Source organism: Lissotriton helveticus, chromosome 10 (assembly GCF_964261635.1).
Source record: "Lissotriton helveticus chromosome 10, aLisHel1.1, whole genome shotgun sequence".
NCBI lineage: Eukaryota > Metazoa > Chordata > Amphibia > Caudata > Salamandridae > Lissotriton > Lissotriton helveticus.
The window spans coordinates 39,418,690-39,439,753 of NC_136071.1; the positions used below are offsets into that span (position 1 = coordinate 39,418,690).

Consider the following 21,064-nt stretch of genomic DNA (forward strand, 5'->3'; position numbering starts at 1 on the left):
TAAAGCTATACTGCTGTTTTCTTGAGAAAGTCCTCCACACCTATTGCTAGAAAATACCAGGTGCTGAATGGGCTAAGTAGTTTCATTTTTAACTTTTTGTTTTATTATATGGCACATTGTAAGATAATACCTGTCAGGTTTATACATAAATAAGGCTCTTGTTCTCTCTGGGAGTTCAGCTGCAATCTTTGCAAGAAGATCTGCATGTAGGGGGTGGTTTTAGGGATGAATGCTTTTCTTCTTCATTCTCAGGCTGGAGTAACAGCATGAATTTTATGGTCCTAGTTCCAGTTCCAAAATCAGTAAGGCAAGAAAAAAGAGTGTCTTCCAAAACAAAGTCACTATACACCTTCCCTAGACAATAACTATACAACAAGTACTCTTAATGTGAAGTAAATAGGTGAAATATCCTGTCTATTCAGGTAATTTGTATTGGACTTTAATCCTGTCTCCGGTGTGTAGATGTGATAATGCATAGAAGTGGCGGAGTGATCAGCAAAATGGCCAATTAGCAGCTATTCTCACCAGTTCTGCCGGCCCGTTTCGTAATCCTACTATAATCCTGTGATCTTCATACTGTCCAAATTCAGAAAACATGATCAGATTACCAAGGTCCACAACAGAGCAGGCTGAAAGAAGATCTCATTATGGAACAGGTGACGCACCAAACTAGAGGCCTAATAGGCACCCTCAGCACGGTGGCGAGGACGGAGAATGGCGAGATCGGGACACCAGACAATGATTCTCGCAGTGAGCGAAGCCAGAGAAGCCCCTTTCCTGTAATAGAATAAGGTGCAGATGGCCCGCATCCCTCTCCCCACCACAACGTGAGGCGCTGAGCACTGGACCCTGAGCAGAGTCTGTGGCGGGCGGGATGGACAGGCTGAGCCCTCCAACGGAGTGAGCCTAACTGGCGTGTGCACAGTGGAGTGGAAGAGACGTAAAACACTCTGAAGTTATGACAGCTAGATGTGGACCGGGCTGGTGAGGACAGATGTGGCACTGGGGCCATGCAAGGACGTGGACAGGAGGGGTCGCGTGAGGCTCCGCTTGCCTTGTGGACACCAGTAGATTCTGCAAGGACATTTAAGAAAGTTCACTGTTGGACATTGAGGCTGAAGGGGATGACATCGCGCTAATGCTTGATGCCCTGCGGCTCGTGGATGGGAAGAAGCACAGAAGGAGAGAATTACCATTCTAGAGCAGTGCGGACAGAGGCAACGGAAAAGGCGCTGAGTGGCCCGTGAGGCAGAACGGGCAGTGTGGAGGCCTGTCACGAAGGTGTAGGTGCGCAAAACTCCCTCTCCGCGGACACTGAAGCATCGGGAGGGCAGACTGGGAGGAGAAGGTGCATGGTTGTTGGCCCCACTACGCTGATATTCGTTGGTCCTTGTCCCTGCATGAGTGAAAAGAGATGACAGGGTGGAGACCGCTCAGCTCAGGCCACTAGATAGATTTTGCCCTGTGGAAGCTCCTAGTGAACAAATTGCGGTGACATTGTGTTAGACCTGGCATCTTGGCGTGGGTCTCCCTTCCATTTTTTGCTGTTGCCTCGTGTGTTTTTGCTGGTTATAGATGCTTTGGGCACTGTGCCACTGCTGTCCAATGCCACAATGCAAGTGCTCTCTATTCTAAATTGATGTACGTATTAGTGACTCCATGATTGGCTGATTTGGTTTATTTGTCAGACCCTAGTACAGTGCACTGAGTGTGCCCACGGCTTGTAAATCCAAATGCTGCTGATGGGCTTGCAGCACTGGTTGTGCCACCCACAGAACCAGCCTTGCAAAGTGTGGCTCAGGTCTGCCATCACAGAGCCTGTGTGCAGTCTGGTACTGCCATGTTGACTGGGCAAGTGCAATCACTTGCCAGTCCCTAAACCTCTCCTTTTCTGCATATTAGTCACCCCTATGGTCGACCCAAGGGCAGGGTGCATTGGAGGTAAAGGGTAGGACAAGCCCTGATGTGTGTGGCATGTCCTAATAGTAAATTACTGCCATTTTTGTTTTTCACTATTGTAAGGCTGCCTGTTCCCTATAGGCCAGAATGGGCAGTTTGATTATAACATCTTATAATCCTAACTGACTCAGGGAACTAGGTAGAAATTCGAGTTTAGTATGCCTGAATTCAGAATGATAAAATACATATTTTAGTGAAGTTGGTTTTAACATTCTGTGTTTGAAAATACCACTTTTAGAAAGTAGGTATTTTCTTGCCTAACTATCAAAGCCTGCCTCTGCTAGATTGAGTATTCCTTGTCTGGAGTTTGAGTGACAGGGGCTGGGGGATTCCAGGAGACAGGGTGAGTCAGCACATGGCTGAATAGAGAGATCTACATGCAGATGGGTGGGAGGGGTTGCACCTGGGACCTGAATAGGGCTGTGCCTTCCCTCCACAATGCTGGCTCCACCTCCTGTGGTGCGTCTGATGTCTCTGCCCTGCATTGTGAAAGGAAAGAAAGAGACAAGTAAACAGAGTGCTCCAGGACTGACCAGAACTGGTTTGGACTAGGCAATGATCACCACGTGCTTGAGATAGAGCTTGCCTCCTGCTGAAGTCTCATGGACAACAGACTTCACCATGCAGCTCCCCAAGAGTTCTCTGGAAGTGCCCGCTGTTGTGTTGGGCTTTCTGAGGGACTACGTGTCGCAAGGAGCTGGAAGTGCGACTCAGGAAGAAGAAGTGTGTCGATGTCACAGCCACTGTCGTCGCATCACCGAGGAAGAGGATCGACATTGCATCAGACCCCGTCGCATCAACGGAGAAGCGTGTCGCCGCTGCTGCAGCTGTCACATCATCGCCGAAGCACCTCGCATCGCCAGAGAAGAGGATCGACGTTGCACCAGATGCCGCCGCATCACCGGGAAGCGTGTCGCAGGGCCTGTCGCAGCTCAGAAGAATCGTTGAGTCGCCACACGGCCGTTGGTTGTGCACGCATCAAGAAGAAGATGCATCTTTGTTTCATTGCACCGGATCTTCATCGCATCACGGTGTTGCTGGTCGCATCGCCACGGAAGCACAGTAAGAAACTGACGCATCACCTCCCCACACCGAGAAAACTGACGCTTCAGTAGGGACCCGACGCATCACCGTTCTTGTGTGTAAGGAACCTACACTGCAACACTTTCGTTGTATAGCGTTATGCATCCTAAGGTACATTGAACTCAAAGTGTCGCATTTTACGTCTTAAACGTAAACTAGTTCTACCATTTTTTAAATACAGTATTGTGGATTTTTGTCATTTGTGGTCTTGTGTTAAATCTATATAGAGAATACTTATTTTTAATATGCATCTGGTGTGGTGTCCATCTGTAGTGTTGTCACTGGGCTACTGTATGTGTTCACAAATGCTTTACACACTGTCTCTGAAATAAGTCTGTCTGCTTCTGCCAAGCTACCAAGGGGGTGAGCAGGGTTATTTTAGGAGTGTACCCCCGTACTCTGACTAGACGTAATGGTCCCTACTTGGTCAAAGGTACCTACCTCTGCCAACTAGAGACCCCCAAATCTAACACATTGTTGTTATCCCCACGAGGTGAGAGAAGTTGGGGGTGAAAGCAGGAGGGAGACACTGCAAGGCAGGTCGAGACCTGGCAATAAATAAAGGCAACACCCCTGTCCCACTTCTAGCAATGGATGAGACTGGGACATCAATGACCCTGGAGACCAACATAAGACTGAGAGCCTGCTAGACCTCACAACAAGAGGCAGTGGAGGTAACGATTCAGCCTAGACGTACCGAAACATGGGAGCCACAAGCTACATCTTCCTCCAGCAGCATGCAGGAGTCAGATCTTCCTGATCATTTTCAAAAGGGTGGAATGGACACCTGAATAGTGGCAGAGAAAATACTGCACCACGAGAACTTCAGCCAAGGTGATGCAAACACACCCGACATCCCTTTGAGAGTCCTGAACTGGAATAACGTCCTCTTCCTGGGGTCCATCCGGGCTCCAGCTCCCTGACACTGCCCCAAAACCAGCCAACATGCCCAAAGACAAAGAACCCAAGCAACCAAAACAGGGCAAAATGGTGGTTGGAAGAGGAGACAGCTACTATGCCCACAAAACCAGCCAATATGGCCAAAGACAAAGAACTCAAGCAACGGAAACAGGGCAAAATGGTGGTCGGAAGAGGAGACAGCTACTATGCCAGACAAATCTGTGCTCCTGCAGGCCATACACACTTAAAGGAAAATCCTGGAAGGGAGAATAGGGGAGGACCGCTCTGAAGTTACTCTTCCCGCCAAGATCTTAGTAATGTCTCTGAACTAGTAACCCAGGCAGAAAGCAGAAAATCAGAAGTAGATGACATGACACATACCCCCCGAAATGAAGTCACAGACGTTCAAACTACCCTGAAAGATTTGGCCCGGAGGGTCGACAATGCTGAAAACTATGCACAGACAAACAACCTGCGTTTGATTGGTTTGCTGGAGGGTTTGAAGGCTCCAACAAGGCGACATTCCTGAAAAAATGTTTGAGAGATTCTCTTCCCACAGCACAGTTCTCCTCTTGCTTTGTAATAGAGCAGGCCACAGGGCTCTGACTGCCAAACCACCGGAAAGATCAGGCTTGCACAATTTTAAATCATGGTGTTTTCCTACTACTCCAAAGAAATACAAAAACAAAGGTGGTCCTTTGATTCAGTCAAAGTGAAACTGCGGGCAATGAATGTGCAATGCACGTTGCTGTTCCCAGCCAAGCTTAAAGTCATAATTGGGGGTAAGGCCATCTTTTTCCAGTGCCAGAGAAGGATTGGGCCTGGATAGAGGAACAGCTACACCTGAGATGAGTGTGGTGGCTTTGTGGACTAATGCATCCACTGTAGGGGGCATGTGTTCAGCCTCATGGTCACAAGGAATAGGACACGTTACAATGCACGTGTTTTCATCGTGTGCCATTACAACACATTTTTTACAAAGCAAAATCTATTACAGCGAATGTCATTACAACACAAGCAATTACAACGCATAATCCATTACAGTACAAATTACTATTCTAACTCTGCCGGGGCGTTACTTTGGGGAATGCGTTTAATGGCATGGGTTGTAATGACATGCGTTGTAATGGATTTTGCGTTGTAAAAATTGAGTTGTAATGGCACGCTTTGTAACGCTTGCATTATAAACAATGTTTGCCGGTCACAGGTTCAAATCCCTGTGGGTCCACTCAGCCTTTTATCCTTCGGTGGTTGATAACATGAGTACCATTGAGTTGGGTAACAATTAACAATTATTCAGCGCCATGATACCCTTCTGGGTGAATGTGCACTTTACCCATACAAATGTTATGTTATGAGACTGGACAGAGCAGAACAGGAACGGCAGCATAGAGTCACTTGGGAGGGGCCAGATCCAAAAGTCGGAGAACAAGCAGGGGACATCGTAGTGGCATTTTGAGGAAACTACGGGTGGGGAGCCCCGTCCCCTAAGACGACAGATCCCGGGATCTGGTCCGTCATCAGATACAGAAGGAGGGTAGACCTGGCGGGTGAAAAAGAAAACAAAAAACAAGCAGTGGAGCGACACCACAACTCCACAGACTCTGAAAATAACAAGAGCCAATCTGGAAGTGGAATCGTTGACCCAAATTTCTCCACCCTGTCATGGACATGACAGGGTGGAGACGAGAGATGAGACATGAGACGAGAGATATGACTGAACAAGTGAACAAGCCAGACGGGGCCGAGAAGGATGAAGGGTCAGCAAAATACGAAGAGCCTTTGGCTGCACTCTAGCTAACTCTTCAACCCAACTCTTTTTTTGCTACCCTACAAGTTTAAAACTGACTAGTCTGTAATTAAATTGCAGAGTTTCTAGTGTTACAGGGTGAGAATTTGAATCGAGGAAGGAGGGGGGCGACAAGCCTCTCTGACCTACCTGCGACACAGTTGTCAGGTTGACAGAAGGGGTAGGTGCACTGGGGATATTGGGGAGGGATAATAGGAATGGTTGGGTTAAGCTGTTGGGAGTTCATACATGGTGAGTGGAGTAAGCATGTAGTAAGAATGCAAATAGGTGCAGCTGTAGGACCACCATGCAGAATGGCGGGACACCATCACACACCCCAGATGAGCGGGGCTGACACTCAAGATAATGGGTGAAGCTCCATACTGTCGCGGAATGCAAACAGACTAGGGAATAAGATTAAAAGAGGGCTGGTGGCCGCATACATCAAGAGAATAAAACCTGAAGCGGTCCTGCAACAAGAGACTCACTTACAGGGCTCACAGTGTGGGTTCCTGGGTAGAGGGTTCTACAAGACACTGGCATATGCGGGATTCAAAACGGGCTCTCATGGGGTTGCCATATTGATCAGGAACCCCCCCTTCAGGATGGAAAAAACTTCAATTGTGTGTTGATCCATCTACCAAACAATAGTCATCAGGAAAACGGAAGGGGGTGTAAGGAAGTAGTGTCAGTACCGGAAATCGAATGGCAGAATACATTTGGTAGTTAATTATTTTTTTTTTTTTTAAATGTTTCATTTGCTGTTTAGAAATGTTCAGAAAGCTTGTTAATATGATGGTTTTATTTCATTGTACTATCTTAAATCCAAGGTCCCCTTTAATTCCATGGCATCAACTAACATTTGTTCCCATATTCATAGGAATGACAAGATCCGCTGGAGAACTGTTGAATCACTCGGATATTTTTGCTGTTTAAAGAAACCAAAACACCTGGGTGAAAGTTTAAAAAGAATTTGAAGAATTACTGGGGCAATAGGTCCCGTAATTACTGATCCCGCTGGTAATTCCTCATGTCTATGGGAACCCTCAAAGTGCCGCTAGCCATTCCCGGTATGTCTTCCTCCCACCAAGAGTTACCAGGACCTCTGGTATTAATACATTCACTGAGGTGAAGTTACCGGGCCTCACAAAGGAGGCCTTGTAGTGAGGGCAACGGAGGAGTCCTGTAGTTTCACAACAGAATACAGACCAGAATGGTGAGTTGAGGATTTTTGGCTATGTTTGGTTGAGAGCTCCAAGTAGAGATATTAATAGGTACATTGTGTCCATGGGTCAACTCAGATTCTTTTCTTGCAAATCACTGAATTGACCAACATTAGGAAAAGTAGCAGTGGTAAAACATTCTATGTAAATTGGATTTTTGAGGCGGACCAATGACCATTATTTTTTATATGACAATAGCACATCCTGCTTTTCGTCACATTACATGTTAGTTAAGTAATAAATGAAAGCTTAATTTACACCAGTCCTTAAGCAGCCATATTTTAAAAGTGGGCGAATTTTTTGTAGCACCGGCGTACACATGGGAAGGTGGGACATTTTGATATTTGTGAAAATACGTTGTGTTTGCTGACTTCACTTGTGACAGAAAGCACAGTGACTTAGGGGCATATCAGCAAGGAGCGGTGATGAATAACACAAAGCGCACTTTGTTATTCATCGCCGTCTATCTCTGGAATTTATCGCCCTGGTAGCGCGTTATCAGCAAAGCGTTGCTCCAGGGCGATAACAATTCCAGAGATAGTGACGGAAATCGCCGTTTTGCAGGGAACATCGCTGGTTTTCCAGCGATGTTCCCTGCAAAAGGGCGATAATCTTGCTGATACGACCCTGTGGTCATAGCAGTATAATCCACCCCCTATGTTAGGGATGGGTAGGTCAGGATTTTAGCAGACGTTAGTTTCTGGAGAACACAGCTGTGCACATCGCGATATTTACAAGGCTGTACTGCCCAGTGAGGCCCACTTTGCATCTCAGAGATGCAAAAGGAGGCGTCGGGGAAAAAGGGTGCTAACATGCGATTATGCATGTCCCTCTTGTAAATAGGCAATCTCCGCTTTTTGGGCTTTTAAAGCCAAAAAAGCGGAGATAAAGCCCTTGTTAATATGCCCCTAAGTCATTAATTTAAAATATGTATGATACCCAGTATAAGATAAATTGCACACATACAGTCATAAAACGTGTAAAAATATTTCGTTTATATGTTTTAGTGCTTTCAAAAGTTACATTTTTAGTAATGCGCTGATTGTAACTAGTGCAAACATTTTTTTAGGGTTCGTTTTAAAGGACACATTCTAGATTTGTATTTCTTTCAGCTAGCAGACACCCTAGAGAGAATGCTTGTTCCTTCTAACTCCCCTTTCTCCTACTTAACGCTAAAGAAGTCCCTTCTTCTCCCCTTTCAACCTGAAGCAACTCAGCCGTTCAGGAATACTTGTTTTTTTTTTAAATAAAAAGTATGGGAACTGTTTTGATCAAATTGTTAAATTTTGGGAATATCTTTTTCCCACTCCATGCCGACTTCGACCTCTGGGATGCAGCCTCTGCACTTTCGCCCCAACCTTCCTCTTTGCCCACAATGGGCATCCGTGAATCAGGGGCCTGCAGCTTCTGACACTGTGGTGAGGATCATGCTGGTACTTGCAAATTTGCATCTGCGGTTTCATGAATTTGACCTCAGTATGACATGTCAGCTTCCTGTAGTTGTTTTATTTATTTAATGCTAAAGGCATTATGCCCTTTACAAGGAAAATTACAGATTTCCTTGCAACATTTAAGGAACAGGACATAACTGGGGTCATATCATAGACTAAGCATTCAGTAAATGAGGGGGTTTTGGGGTAGGTGAAGCACCTTAAAAGAAACAGAATGGCAGGAATATGCTATCCATCGCTAGTTTGTGTGGAGACAGGCAAGAGGCATTTCAGTATTTTCCTCACAGACAAAAGGTTTGATTGAGTTCTTTGGCAGGGTGCTAACTTTGCCCCAACTTAATGTTCTGGGTAAATTTTGGAATACTTGCTGCTAACTGGAGGTACACAGGTAGCTAAATGGATCTTAGACCTGAGTATAAATAATGACAAGCTAAAGTGGGATTCCATTTACCAAGGATTACACAGAGTGTTTATTGCCTCCCAAGTGGATGTACGAGGACAGTGATGATATCAACATTTCTTACAAATCAAGTGTCTGCTTTAGATTCCAGCAGAAAGAAACATTGCTCATACGTTACTGGTGTGTCTTTGGTGACTAGATTTTGACTAAAATGTTTAATATACAGTTCAGAAATATTAGAACAATTGCTATTTTGAGAGAAAGTTCCCACATAACCATTTTTAAGGATCACTGAGAGAACTGTTCTGCACATGGGATCTAAAGAGACTATCTGTTGGTACTCTAGATGGTTAAAGATACTTTTTCTATTTTGAAGTGCATTTGTTAATTATCTTATCACACTTCAGTGTAAGAATTGATAATTGATAAAAGTGGTACTGGGTTGCCTTCACTTAACTTTTCTGTAGGTTTGCCATAGTGAAACTGTTGTTCAGAAAGAAGTGCATTTTATTGATTCCAATATGTCAAGGGTATATTGAAAATGTAAAATAAAGGTTGAAAAGGTACCTGATTAACAGTCTGCCCCTTAGTGACATATTCATTGCCAACCTTCACTCTTGGGTAGCACAGTGATTTCAGTAAGTCAGCTGAGTTGAGACCCATCAAATAAGAAATCTTGTCAGCAACTGCAGGTAGAAATGAGAGGCGAGAGTGTGTTACGGTCTTTTGCTTCATCATCTAATTTTACAATTCACGTACCGGTTTATTTGCTTCATCATCTAATTTTACAATTCGCGTAAACACTTTACCTTGTAAACATTAGCATGTTGTCCATCACAATGCAACATGTTCTATATTACAGTGCAACTGAATTTCAGCCACACATTGCTTCCCATTCTAGGGGTCTTACAACCTCATTACTTGCCTATGCCCATTTACAGTTAACAGGTTTCTATAATATGAATTTGTCAGTAATCATTACCTTGTAAAAGTCAAGCGAGTGACTGATTAATCTTGTTAGGTGTTCTTCTCTAATGTCTCCATAGACATGAAAGTGTTGTAATTAAGAAGTAGTATAAATACTGAATCATCTTTACACTAAATAGTATACAGTGCTCTCTTAGTTTTAAAGTTAAGGGAACATAATATCCAGCACAAATACAAAGAATCAATCTCTATTTACACACCATTGACAGATATCAGTGCATGGTTAGACTATTCCTATCTGAAACAGAACTGAATGCAGCACGATGTTGTGTGAAATGTCCCAGTTTTCACAGCCATGGCACCATTGAAAATTATCAGAAGACACCTGCATATGTCCCACAAATGTGTGAGGGCCAGTAAGATGTGGCAATTGTAGTTGGTAAACGTCAACCCCATATATAACATTTAGCAACATATATTTGTTATGGACCTGCATCAGCAGCTGTGGCTGTTTGTCAGACTCTCCACTTATGTGCAGAAAGCCTTACACAACACGTCTAGTCTGTTTCCTATCTTCATGCACAGCACAAAACTTCCTCAGGAACAGGACAACCTATAACTAACGTGCTTTCAACCATGTACCTCAAGGCACCTGTGATGCAAAGGAAGAATCTCCTATGTCCTTGTCAGGACTATAAAGCACTATGTAAAGTAGACATACCAAGGAGCTACTTTTGCAATAGTCGAAAACGTGTTTTAGGTAGGGGCTGGTGTAACTCATGTAACCTATGTAGCGTAATCACACGGAATTGTCTAAGAATTATGTAAGATTACATGGAATGGCGTTAATTGCTATTTCTGGGGGGCAAAAATGCAGTGGACACAAGGGGGCATATTTGTGCAAAGAAATAGCACCAAATGCAACAGAACGTGAATCGCGAGCGTGAGGAGCCGCTCGTGCCTGCCAAATGTGCTCATGGGGTAGGATTTTCCCCTAAGTTATTCCCAGTATTTACCTCAATTTTCTTAGCTCAAAATGGACATGACACTGCATCCTGCAGTAATAAATATTGCTTAATGCATGAGAACACCAATAGTGAGTGTAGACAGCCACTCATACTCGCTAAATGTGCTCTCGCAGTTAGGATTTCCCCCCCAAATTATGCAAGCAGGTGTAATTGTGTAATTATCTATAATCTGCTTCAAAGAGTAATGTGGAAATACCAAAATTACTCCAGTGTAATTGAAACTTCACCCAGGCCTAGTTTTAGGCTTTGCAAGGAGTATATGATGCCCTAAATACATACCAATGCAATATACTACAATATGTATTGTTTAAAACAAGTAAGAAGTGGAAATGTTATAGTTGTAAAATCCTTTACTATTTTATGGAGTTTTCACATATTATTTTCTTTCTTTGTACATTAAAGTAATATTGTGTCTGTCCAACTGTCTTTATATCCTGTCTCTTCTTATAAAACCTTGTTCTCTTACATCGTAAATCACTCTGCTTTCTGCCTCTCTGTAACGATCTGTCTTCAAACCCATCTCATCTTGTTTTGTTTCATCTATTCCAAAGGCAGGTTCTAGTTTTAATCACTGGACGATAACGTTGCACTTTAATATCTGATGATTTTCTCTTTGATGAAGTGCACTGCATGCCTTACCATCTGTGCCATCGGGCTCGGCCTGCTCCTCACGCTGTTTCTGCTTGAATTTCATGTTTCCGTGGTGAATGACTGCTCCAGTCAGCTTGTAGATGGCGAGCTTCTCATCTTGGTTGAACCCCAGGATGTCAATGGCACTCTGTGATGAAACAAGAGGGAGCATTTTATGAATGATACTATTTAGTTAGGGGAATAACCTTGTATTGGTTTGCAGTCCTTGTTTATAGTAATTTTAATTAACAACTCAATGTGAGCTGTGGTTATTGTAACGCACATCAGTAGCCAGCAGCTCCTCTTCGTCATCAATGCTCTTCACCGTAATTTCGCCCTGGCTGATGGTTGGGAAGTCATATGGATTAGTGGTAATGAGGAGCATTTCTGTTTAGGAGAAATAATATGAGGAGCCAAATGTTACAGTAGGCCTTTGAACATGACACACCAATGGCTATCTAGATGCAAAGTGCTTGAATTCCCTTCTGACTCAATGTTATGGGTATCTAAAAATCTAACATTTTACAGTTTAATTTATAGATATTTTAACACCTTTATTTACCGACACCATCAAGTGTTTTCATTTCAAAACAATTTTGATGATGCTATATGTCAAAATAATCTAAGTCAGTCATTAAGATTCAAGCATCCTTGCAATTTAAACAGGTTTATGATTTGAATACTAAATATTTGGCTATGGTATTTCTTCAGGATAATTAATGGCATAACATGGGAGTAAGATTTTCTACTCATGGGATTAGATGTCTGCAGCCTCTACACACCTATCCCTCATGATTTAGGGATAGAGGCATGTCGTCAGTTCCTGCAAGCAAGTTCCCTGTCTCAATTATTCCACACTGAAGCCATCCTGGACATGATCAGGTTCTGTCTTGACAACAATGACTTCATTTTTGACAACAAACACTATCAGCAAACCATGGGCACTCTGATGGGGAGTTGTTTCGCCTCCAGCTAGGCTTGTATTTACAAGGGCTGGGGGGGAGGAGCAAACCATGAGTGACACCCGTCTCTATGATGAACATGTAGAGCTCTGGGCTTGCTACATTGATGGTATTTTTGCCATCTGGAAAGGGTCCAATAAACTTGCTTTACAGTTTGTGGAAGAACTCAATTCCAATAATCTTAACTTGAAATTCACGAGTAACATCAACAAAAACAGCCATGAATTTTTAGATTTAAGGCTCACCATAATGAATTCTCAGGTTCAAACTGTTCTGTTTAGGAAAAAACCCACTGGAAACAGCATTTTGCCTGTAACTTGTTGCCATCCTAAGAGTTTAATCAGTAGCATGTACTATTTTGAGCTAATCCGCGCAAGGTGTAATTGTAGTAATGACGCAATTCTTGAGAGAATGTGAGAAAAGAATTATGTTGGGCAGGTTCCGTGCAAGGGGCTAAAGCACTGACATATTGAAGCTACTGATATCAAAGTGAACAAACTCAAGAGGGAAGCTCTCCTTGTCTCAGAGTAAGAAATCGTTTACTAAACAATCCAATGAATTAAGGAGAGTGCCACACAAACATTGGCATGTGCTTCACAGTGATGACAATATCTCTAAACATGTGACCACTCATTCTCATACGCAAGAAGTAAATACCTGAAAGACTTACTCTGCAATAATATGATCACCAATCAATGTGAAGATAATGGTACCAACAGCACTGCAGGATTTGTGACATGCGGAATGGCACAGCTTGCAAGTCCAGCGCTGATATATGCTCATTTGTGAAACCTCCCACAAGTTCACGATCTGCCAAGCCTGTCATTTAACTCTGAATTCTGTGTCTATGCCCTACAATAACTTTGCAATCTTTACTATATTGGGAGCGTGATACATAGAGTCCAAAAATGCACATTGGAGCACATGAAGGTCATTGTGCACAATGACAAACAATATCCTGTGGCAAGGCAATTTAAGGAATTCCATATGGGCAAGGCAGACTTGTTACATGTTTTGCATTTAACCAGGTCGTGACCCACATCAGAATGGGGGGGTCTGGGTCTAAAGGTTTCTAGCTCTCAGGAAGCTGGAATCTCGTCACATCATTTGGTTCAACATGCAATATCCACAGGGATTGAATATGGATGAGGAGCTAGCTGTACATTTTGGATAAAGTTTTTACTATGAGGGTGTGTAGACTGGAGTAACTGTTCATTGTTTCTGCTCATTCATTATTCGCTAATTATCCGTCTTTCTCTGAAAACTTTACACTTCATGTTTCTATCCTCCAATAGGTTTTGATCACTGGTTTTGTCACATTTGTTTATAGGTCTACTCTTTTGGTACGGGAGACCACAAAGTTAAATAGGCATCCGATTAAGTTAAACAAGAACTTTCTTGTTTATATTCTTCTATTTTTGTTATTGCTATCTGTTAACATTGGTATATTGATGTGCATGATGATTTAGGGCCCTGTAAGGGTACGTTGTGATTGTATCTATTATGTTTCTTATGTTGGCATTTTGATTCAGTGATAAGGTTTTTCTGGCACCAATTTGAGTATATTTATTGAGTGCTTTTATGACTTGTTTCCATTTTTGAAGGTTATTCATATGAGGATTGCCTCATTTAAGATTTATATTACTGCCATTTGGTTGTTATATTAGTAATCAACTATTGTGCCTGCCCGCTTGGGCCAAATGTTGAACATTTTGGAAATTGGTTAATGCAGCACAAAACATTTACTATATGTGTTTCAAACATTAAGATTATACAGTGCGAGTTGTTTGCACACTGTGTGTGCAGGGAAATTATGCGCCTATCCTCTTGGGTATGACTGTTAAAGTGTACACCTGGAAAGCCAAAACTCTTTAGTTGTCTGCATCATGTCCGTTTCAGTTTTGATGAATTCACAACAGGCGTGTTTAATTTTTAATGCATCCTTTTGTGCCCTTATATGTTGTTGTAGTTCTGGAGCACATCATGTTACCGTATGTATTGGCCCTCTCAATATAAGCTGATCTAGATTTTGACTCAATTACTAATGTTTTACACTGTCTCTATGGATGTAATTAGCCGTTCTAAGCATATACCTATTTATTTATTTTGGACCTAATGTCTTACCTGTGGGTCTATCCTTGTACCTTGTCACTGGTGATCGAATGCCCACTTCAGCATGATTGATGATTTATTTATGCATTAGGAACACTAATAGTTTAGTAACAGTATTATTTTACTGTCCCAGCTGCAGCAGTTGAATATCTACTTCTAAGGGACATTGAACTAATAAAACAGAAGCATTAGGAAATAATGACTGAGGTAGAGTTGCTCCATCACTGCTGTTCCTGAAGTAGCTACTAATTTAGCCCCTAAGGTTTGTGCTTGTGTTTTTGGAAGAAGGTTATGTTACCTGGGGGTTTTGAACTTTTGGAAGTATTCACTAAATGGCCCTCAAAATGTCTGTACATCAACTGTAATTACCTGAGATTTAACACTCCGTTTCAATTGTAAAACATTCAGTAATTAATATCATCTGTGAAAAATTGTTCATATTCAGTTTGGAAACATTGTTGGTGAGAATGATTGCCAGATAAAGCTATTTTCTGAATTTTCCATTTAATGCGATTCAATGCTAAGGAAACCTGTATGTTCCGCAACTATTTCATGTTAGTCAAATAGAGATGATTTTCTTTTTTTTAAAGTCAAATCAGACTTCAAGTGATGTTTATCCCTGTTATTTCTGCAATGCTGTCTTGGCCTTCTTTAACACAGTAATGCAATTGAATTCTGAAAACTGGAGCTATGACCCATTTCTAAAACTTACCGACAAGCTCTGGCTTCTTATTGGTCATTATCTGGTAGAAGATATGGTAACTCCTTTCGGCTGAGAGCTGAAATGTTACTCTAGACTTTTCTAGCAGATCTGTAAAATAAAGCATCAATAATAAAGAGTACTACTTATTTTGGGTCATGTTTGATGATATATAAGATTTTAGAGTCAATGCTTACATGTTTCTATATCTGCAGAAGCCAGTTTTCCTGTAGTTCCAAAATGGATTCTGATAAATTTACCCTAAAGGGTAAATAGAGGCTAAAATAAATTCAAGTTTTTATTGCGAGACAGCAAATGACTCTTTTAAAGTGAGAATTAGGTAGGAAGAAAATGAAGTTGGAAGTCTTACGAAACGAGATGAGTTGTCATTCCTCACGGTCTTGGCATTACCGAAGGCTTCCAGCAGCGGGTTAGCCTGGATGATTTGATCTTCCAGAGTTCCCTATTAGAGGCAAAGTTTCACCATGTATGAAATTGTCTGTCATATCGAGAATCATGAGCAGCCTGTGTAAAAATGAATTAAACATAATTTACAAACCTGCATCTTGTTGGCCATGGCAGGGGACTCCTTTTTCTTATCAGTAGCTACTGCAATTGTTGCAAAGTACTGGATGACACGCTTGGTGTTCACAGTCTTCCCTGCACCAGATTCTCCACTTTAAATAAAATCAGAACAATTAATTGGTTATGTACATTGACATGTTACACCATAAAACATGTGCTTCTTGCAAATGTGATTTACTCACGTGATCAAGACGGACTGGTTTTCACGATCTTTTTAAAAGAAAATAAATACATGTCATTTTTGGGTAGGCCATGATGAATTTGAAACAGTGTACACAATTTAAAACAAAACCTTACCTGTCAACATGAACTGATAGGCATTATCAGAAATGGAAAATATGTGAGGTGGGGCTTCCTGGCGCTTCTTGCCTCTGTAGGCATCTACAACCTCAGGGTTGTACACCGGCAACCACTTGTAGGGGTTCACAGTGGCACAGAAAAGACCAGAGTAGGTCTGTAAAGGGAAACAACAAATTTAGCTGATAGGAACCATAATTTGGTAGTATCTGGAAGAGAGTTTCTACTTTGACATGTTTTAAGCATTCCCAATTATCTTTATTGGTTACCTTTCATTTCTATTCCTTTGCTAATATCACCAGTACCCTGAAGAGTATGTGATTACTCCTCATTGTGACCTGATAGCAATCCAGTCCATTATAGGAACTGCCACTGTGGCTTGGCATTTCAGTGATGCCAGGATCTCTACATGCCCACTGTGATATCAAGTCAAAACCACTTTATTCGATTTAGTTAAAAATCATAAAAGCATTCTACAATCACATCACAAGAAGGGCAATACAAATTCATAGCAAATACAAGAATCATTAATCAATAGTATTTACATATACATAGAAAAGCATGATATGAGGAAACATCAACAATAATTAATTAATATACATTATAAAAAGTTATCATAAAAAGAGTAAATACTCGATAAAATAGACATTTAAATGTGAACGACATCCATTTCAATTTTCTTCACAAAACACTAATATTTGCATTTTTAAGCCTTTTCCTCCTGATCCTAACCGCAGCAACGAGGTAATTGGCCACGCTAAACATGACCAGCGCAGAATCCAATAATTGAAGATACAGGAGAGCAGGTTTTGCCTGGTAAAAAGCTTTATCCTTCAAAAGCGGTACCAAATATTTTTGTCTGGGCTCCGTAAAGAAATTACAAAATAACATAAAATGCATATTATTTTGTGTAGAAAAACTATCACAATTGCAGACAGGAGCATCCTCCTCCTTAAACCAACCCTGACTATCACACAGAACTGTATAAATCTGGTTAAACCGAAGTTTAACCAGAAGCCACCTATGAAAGGGGATATTGACGATAGTAAGGTACGGTTGTATAGTAAGACAGGTAATGGTCAGGTAGTGGGCTCTAACCGTTGGCTTGACTAGTTGGCGTTCCTCCCTCTCCACATTTTTCAATAATATAAAATTGCCCTTCACCCAATCTAAATCAGATTTCTTTAGACCCTGAGGGGCCTGAAAAATATCAGGACGTCCCAGGTCCAGAGAGGATTTTTGTATATATGAAAGCCAAGTAATGTTTTTATAGTTATCTAGTTTTAGACAGTCCGCCAGTATTTTATGATTTAGACCCAAGTTTTTATTAGTCCAAAGCCTTATCCATAACAAGATAGGGGCCATAAGAAGGGTGTCAGATATATACCCAAGCCCAACTTCCTGGTGAACCGAGTACGTGGCTGTAGATTGGGGAAGCCCTAAAGTGGAACGCAGGAACTTATTTTCTTCCCTTTGGACTGGTTCACTATTAACATAGCCCCACAAGCCCGAACCATACCTGGCTATTGCCACTGATTTTGCCCTGTACAAATTAAGTAAGGCGCCTGTTGGCTTCCCGCCCAATCTCCTGGCAAAACTTAGAATAGCAGTGGCCGAGCTTCTGACCGCTTTAGTTTTAGCTACAATTTGCGGAGCCCAACTCCCCTTGGTATCAAAGATTACACCCAGGTACGTGAAAATTTTAACATTAGTGATTACGTCACCATTACAGTAAAACTGTTTGGAGTTGTTTTTTCCAGCCCCAAAAGCCATGACGTGTGATTTGGAGTTGTTTATCACTAAGTCTAATGATAGCATAAAATCGTTAAAAGTATTTAAAAGTTTTTGCAGACCTATAGGGGTCCGAGCTATTAAAGCTGCGTCATCCGCGTACAGGAGAACCGGAATTCGAGTTTCCCCTGCACGCGGAGTATCCAAAGTAGCGGTTAAAAGAGTTTCCTCAAGTGAATTTATATACAAAGTGAACAGCATAGGCGCAAGAATGCAGCCCTGCCGCACGCCCCTGCTGGATTTGAACCATGCGGTACGATTACCTACTTGGTCCATTCTAATTGCAGCTTTTAAATCTTTGTGTAATTCTGCCAAAAAATATACAAGGGGAGGATCAAGACCCAGTTTTAACAACATGGCCCACAGCCGAGCTCTATTCACCAAATCAAAAGCTGTGGACAGGTCCATAAAAGCAACAAAAATTGACCCTTTTTTAACAGTTGTGTATTTCGAGATTAGTAAGTGAAGATTTAAGCATTGGTCCTCAGTCCCTCTCCCAGCACGGAACCCATATTGGGCATCTGCTAGGATATTATTGTCTATGGACCAGGTGTTAATTCTAGCAAGCAGGACTTTGCCCAAAATCTTCATTGAAGAATCCAATAACGAAATTGGTCGAAAACACTTAGGGTCGCTTCTAAGACCCTTTTTAAAAATAGGTACTATAATAGCACATGACCATGTTTTTGGGAAACCCCCCTCGTACACACAATTGAAAACATTAGCTAAAATCTCAGCCCACATCCCAGAATTAAGTTTGTATAAGTCCAGGGGTACCCCATCCGGGCCCGGGGCTTCATTTACAGCTGAGCCTAAAATTGCCATCACTACTTCAGGTTTGGTAAAATGTAATTTGGTGGGGGACGATGAGGAGTGAGGTATTTTAAACTCCTCGGCAATTTCATCAGAGCCATATATATTAGAAAAATGGTTAATCCAGTCAGCTTCCGGGATGTTAATTTCAAGATCCACATTGTTAGTGTGGGAGAACAAAGGATTATTAATTATAGCCCAAAATTTGGAGCTATGTTTGAGGGTTATGGGGTCCATCAAAGAGTCCCATGCTTCATCTTTGATGGCTTTTTTCCTAAGTTTAACTGTCAGAGCGTATTGTCTTCTTAAGTGTGCCACCAAGCGCCTATCTCTAGGGAATTGTTTTAGGCCCTTCAGCAAAGCTGAATGTGCCTGTGAGCAAGAGTGATCAAACCATCTACACACTGGAGCAGAACCCCTCCCTGGTTTAGCTCTAAGCTCTTTTTCGACTCTAGCACAGATAGCATCAAAGGCACTCACGACTTCCCCTCCCCTCAACTCTCTATTCCTACATTTCCCAATTTCGACTCCCATTTCTTGAATAATGAGACCATGAAAATCCTCAGGACAGACTTTACACCATTTAAGGCGTCTACCCTGATCTTTACTCCTCACGTCCCTTATGGAGGTAGCCCTTAATTCTCCTTTATACAAACCGGAAAGAGCATCCAAAACCAATAACACAGGGTTGTGGTCACTAAACCCACTTACAATTGCGTTATAAAACAATACGTAACGAAGGAGCCCTGAAGACATAAAAAAATAGTCAATAATCGATTCACTGCCCCTTGCGTTATACGTGACCACTCGGTTTGTTGTATCCGAGACCCCTGGTTCATATAGATCATTTGATGATAGCAAGTTTTCCATTGCCACACCCTTAGGGCTATGTTCAAAGTGTGGCGGTGAAGTATTGTCAGGGCCGTTAACATCAATAATCTGGCAGTGAGACTCACACAAATGAACATTAAAATCTGTGATATGGAAGTTCTTCCCCACACCAGTTTTAGCGAGCTCCCTTCTTCTCCACCTTTGGTATGCATGATTAACCTTGCGCTTCACAATAGTAATCTATGCAGGTGGAGTTTCTTACAATTTTAGTAACCAAGACTATAATCTTTCTGGCACCTTTGACCTAGCTGAGGAAACACGAGTGTTTATGTTGCCCGTTTAGCACTGGCGGCAAAAAAAAAATGCAGAGGCTAGCTTGTGTTTAATCAGGTGAACAACATGACTCATTAACGAGGTTCAAAAGTAAGTCAGGAGGGAAAATCAGAAGAGTATATATGTGTTTAATGATTATGAAACCCAGAAGGTGAAGCAGTGGAGAAACTAGTATTATAACAGTGCACTTGGGTCCTTGCCGTAAGACAAAACAACACATATAAAGAATGGCACACAGATTAATTGTGTCAGTTTCTTTACATGTACTGAGTTGTTTCACCCCTTAAGAGGTGATAAATGTCTTACACTGGTCATTGAACGTACATGGCCCAAATCACAAAGCTTTTTTTCCGTAAGTGTGATTTGTTCATAAAATTCAAGAGTAAGTTACACCTACGTCATGAGTATGTCACACCTACTGACAGAAAAATCTTAGTGCAAAAAGCAAGCAGTGCTAAAGCGTCACTGATTTGTACTTACGTAGATCATCCAGGCTGCATATCGGTCAGCGAGGTTAAACAGCACTGAGGCTTCATTCAGATGGGTCATTATGACCATGTCTTCAATCTTGTCGTACTTGGGAGGATTCTGAGGATAGACTTGGGTGTCTTTGACTGTTACAGACTAGGAAGAAAGAAAGACAGGCAAAGATAAAGTTGGAGTTGAGCAGAGATGTCTGGCTGCATTATGGTGCTAGGCTTGTTTACGTCATTGTTGGTACAAGACTCTATTTACCCTTCCATCATCGGTCTTCACGGTGACTTTGCCACCTTCTCGGGACGTGATCATTCCCTTAACGAAAAGCTCTTTTTCATCATCTACGAAGCATGAGTTCTTGGCATCAAAGGGCCTATTCTGAGCCTCCAAGCGTTCTTTGTCAGACTTGCGCAGGTATTGTGCGGCTGGCCCAAACACGGCCATTTCTGCATCGGAAGCCATGGCTGCTGGCAATTACTAAACTGGTTAGAAACAAGATTTCTGTCATACAAAGATAAAGGGTGTTTTATTGTCACAAACATCACTGAAACAGGTGAATATAGTTTATCCATTTAGCACCCTCACATATTGCACTTTGACCATAAAGACTTCAGTAAATCGCGAATGACGACACTCTCTGAGCCTGCAGTTTACCTGCTCCGGTTCAAGGCAGTGAAGCTTTTGAACCTGTTGTGCACAAGTGAAATATTTGTAATGAGTCCACTTCACTAAAACACAAGCACTTAACAGGGCTAGACTAGGCACTCAAGGGG

General features: G+C 42.0%; 1 protein-coding gene across 1 annotated transcript in view; it reads right to left on the reverse strand.

Moving 5' to 3' along the window:
* The window catches only part of LOC144785850 (myosin-4-like), a 41,670-nt gene extending 20,888 nt beyond the window's left edge, over positions 1 to 20,782 (reverse strand). The window contains exons 1-11 of the mRNA XM_078664694.1: positions 20,550 to 20,782; positions 20,295 to 20,438; positions 16,047 to 16,203; positions 15,932 to 15,959; positions 15,724 to 15,841; positions 15,535 to 15,627; positions 15,362 to 15,425; positions 15,177 to 15,275; positions 11,674 to 11,777; positions 11,400 to 11,538; positions 9,373 to 9,491 (exon numbers count right to left, since the gene is read on the reverse strand). Of these exons, the coding sequence (XP_078520820.1) occupies positions 9,373 to 9,491; positions 11,400 to 11,538; positions 11,674 to 11,777; positions 15,177 to 15,275; positions 15,362 to 15,425; positions 15,535 to 15,627; positions 15,724 to 15,841; positions 15,932 to 15,959; positions 16,047 to 16,203; positions 20,295 to 20,438; positions 20,550 to 20,753 (1,269 nt within the window). The 5' untranslated portion in view covers positions 20,754 to 20,782. The remainder of the gene's footprint in view (positions 1 to 9,372; positions 9,492 to 11,399; positions 11,539 to 11,673; positions 11,778 to 15,176; positions 15,276 to 15,361; positions 15,426 to 15,534; positions 15,628 to 15,723; positions 15,842 to 15,931; positions 15,960 to 16,046; positions 16,204 to 20,294; positions 20,439 to 20,549) is intronic.
* Positions 20,783 to 21,064: the final 282 nt, after the last annotated feature.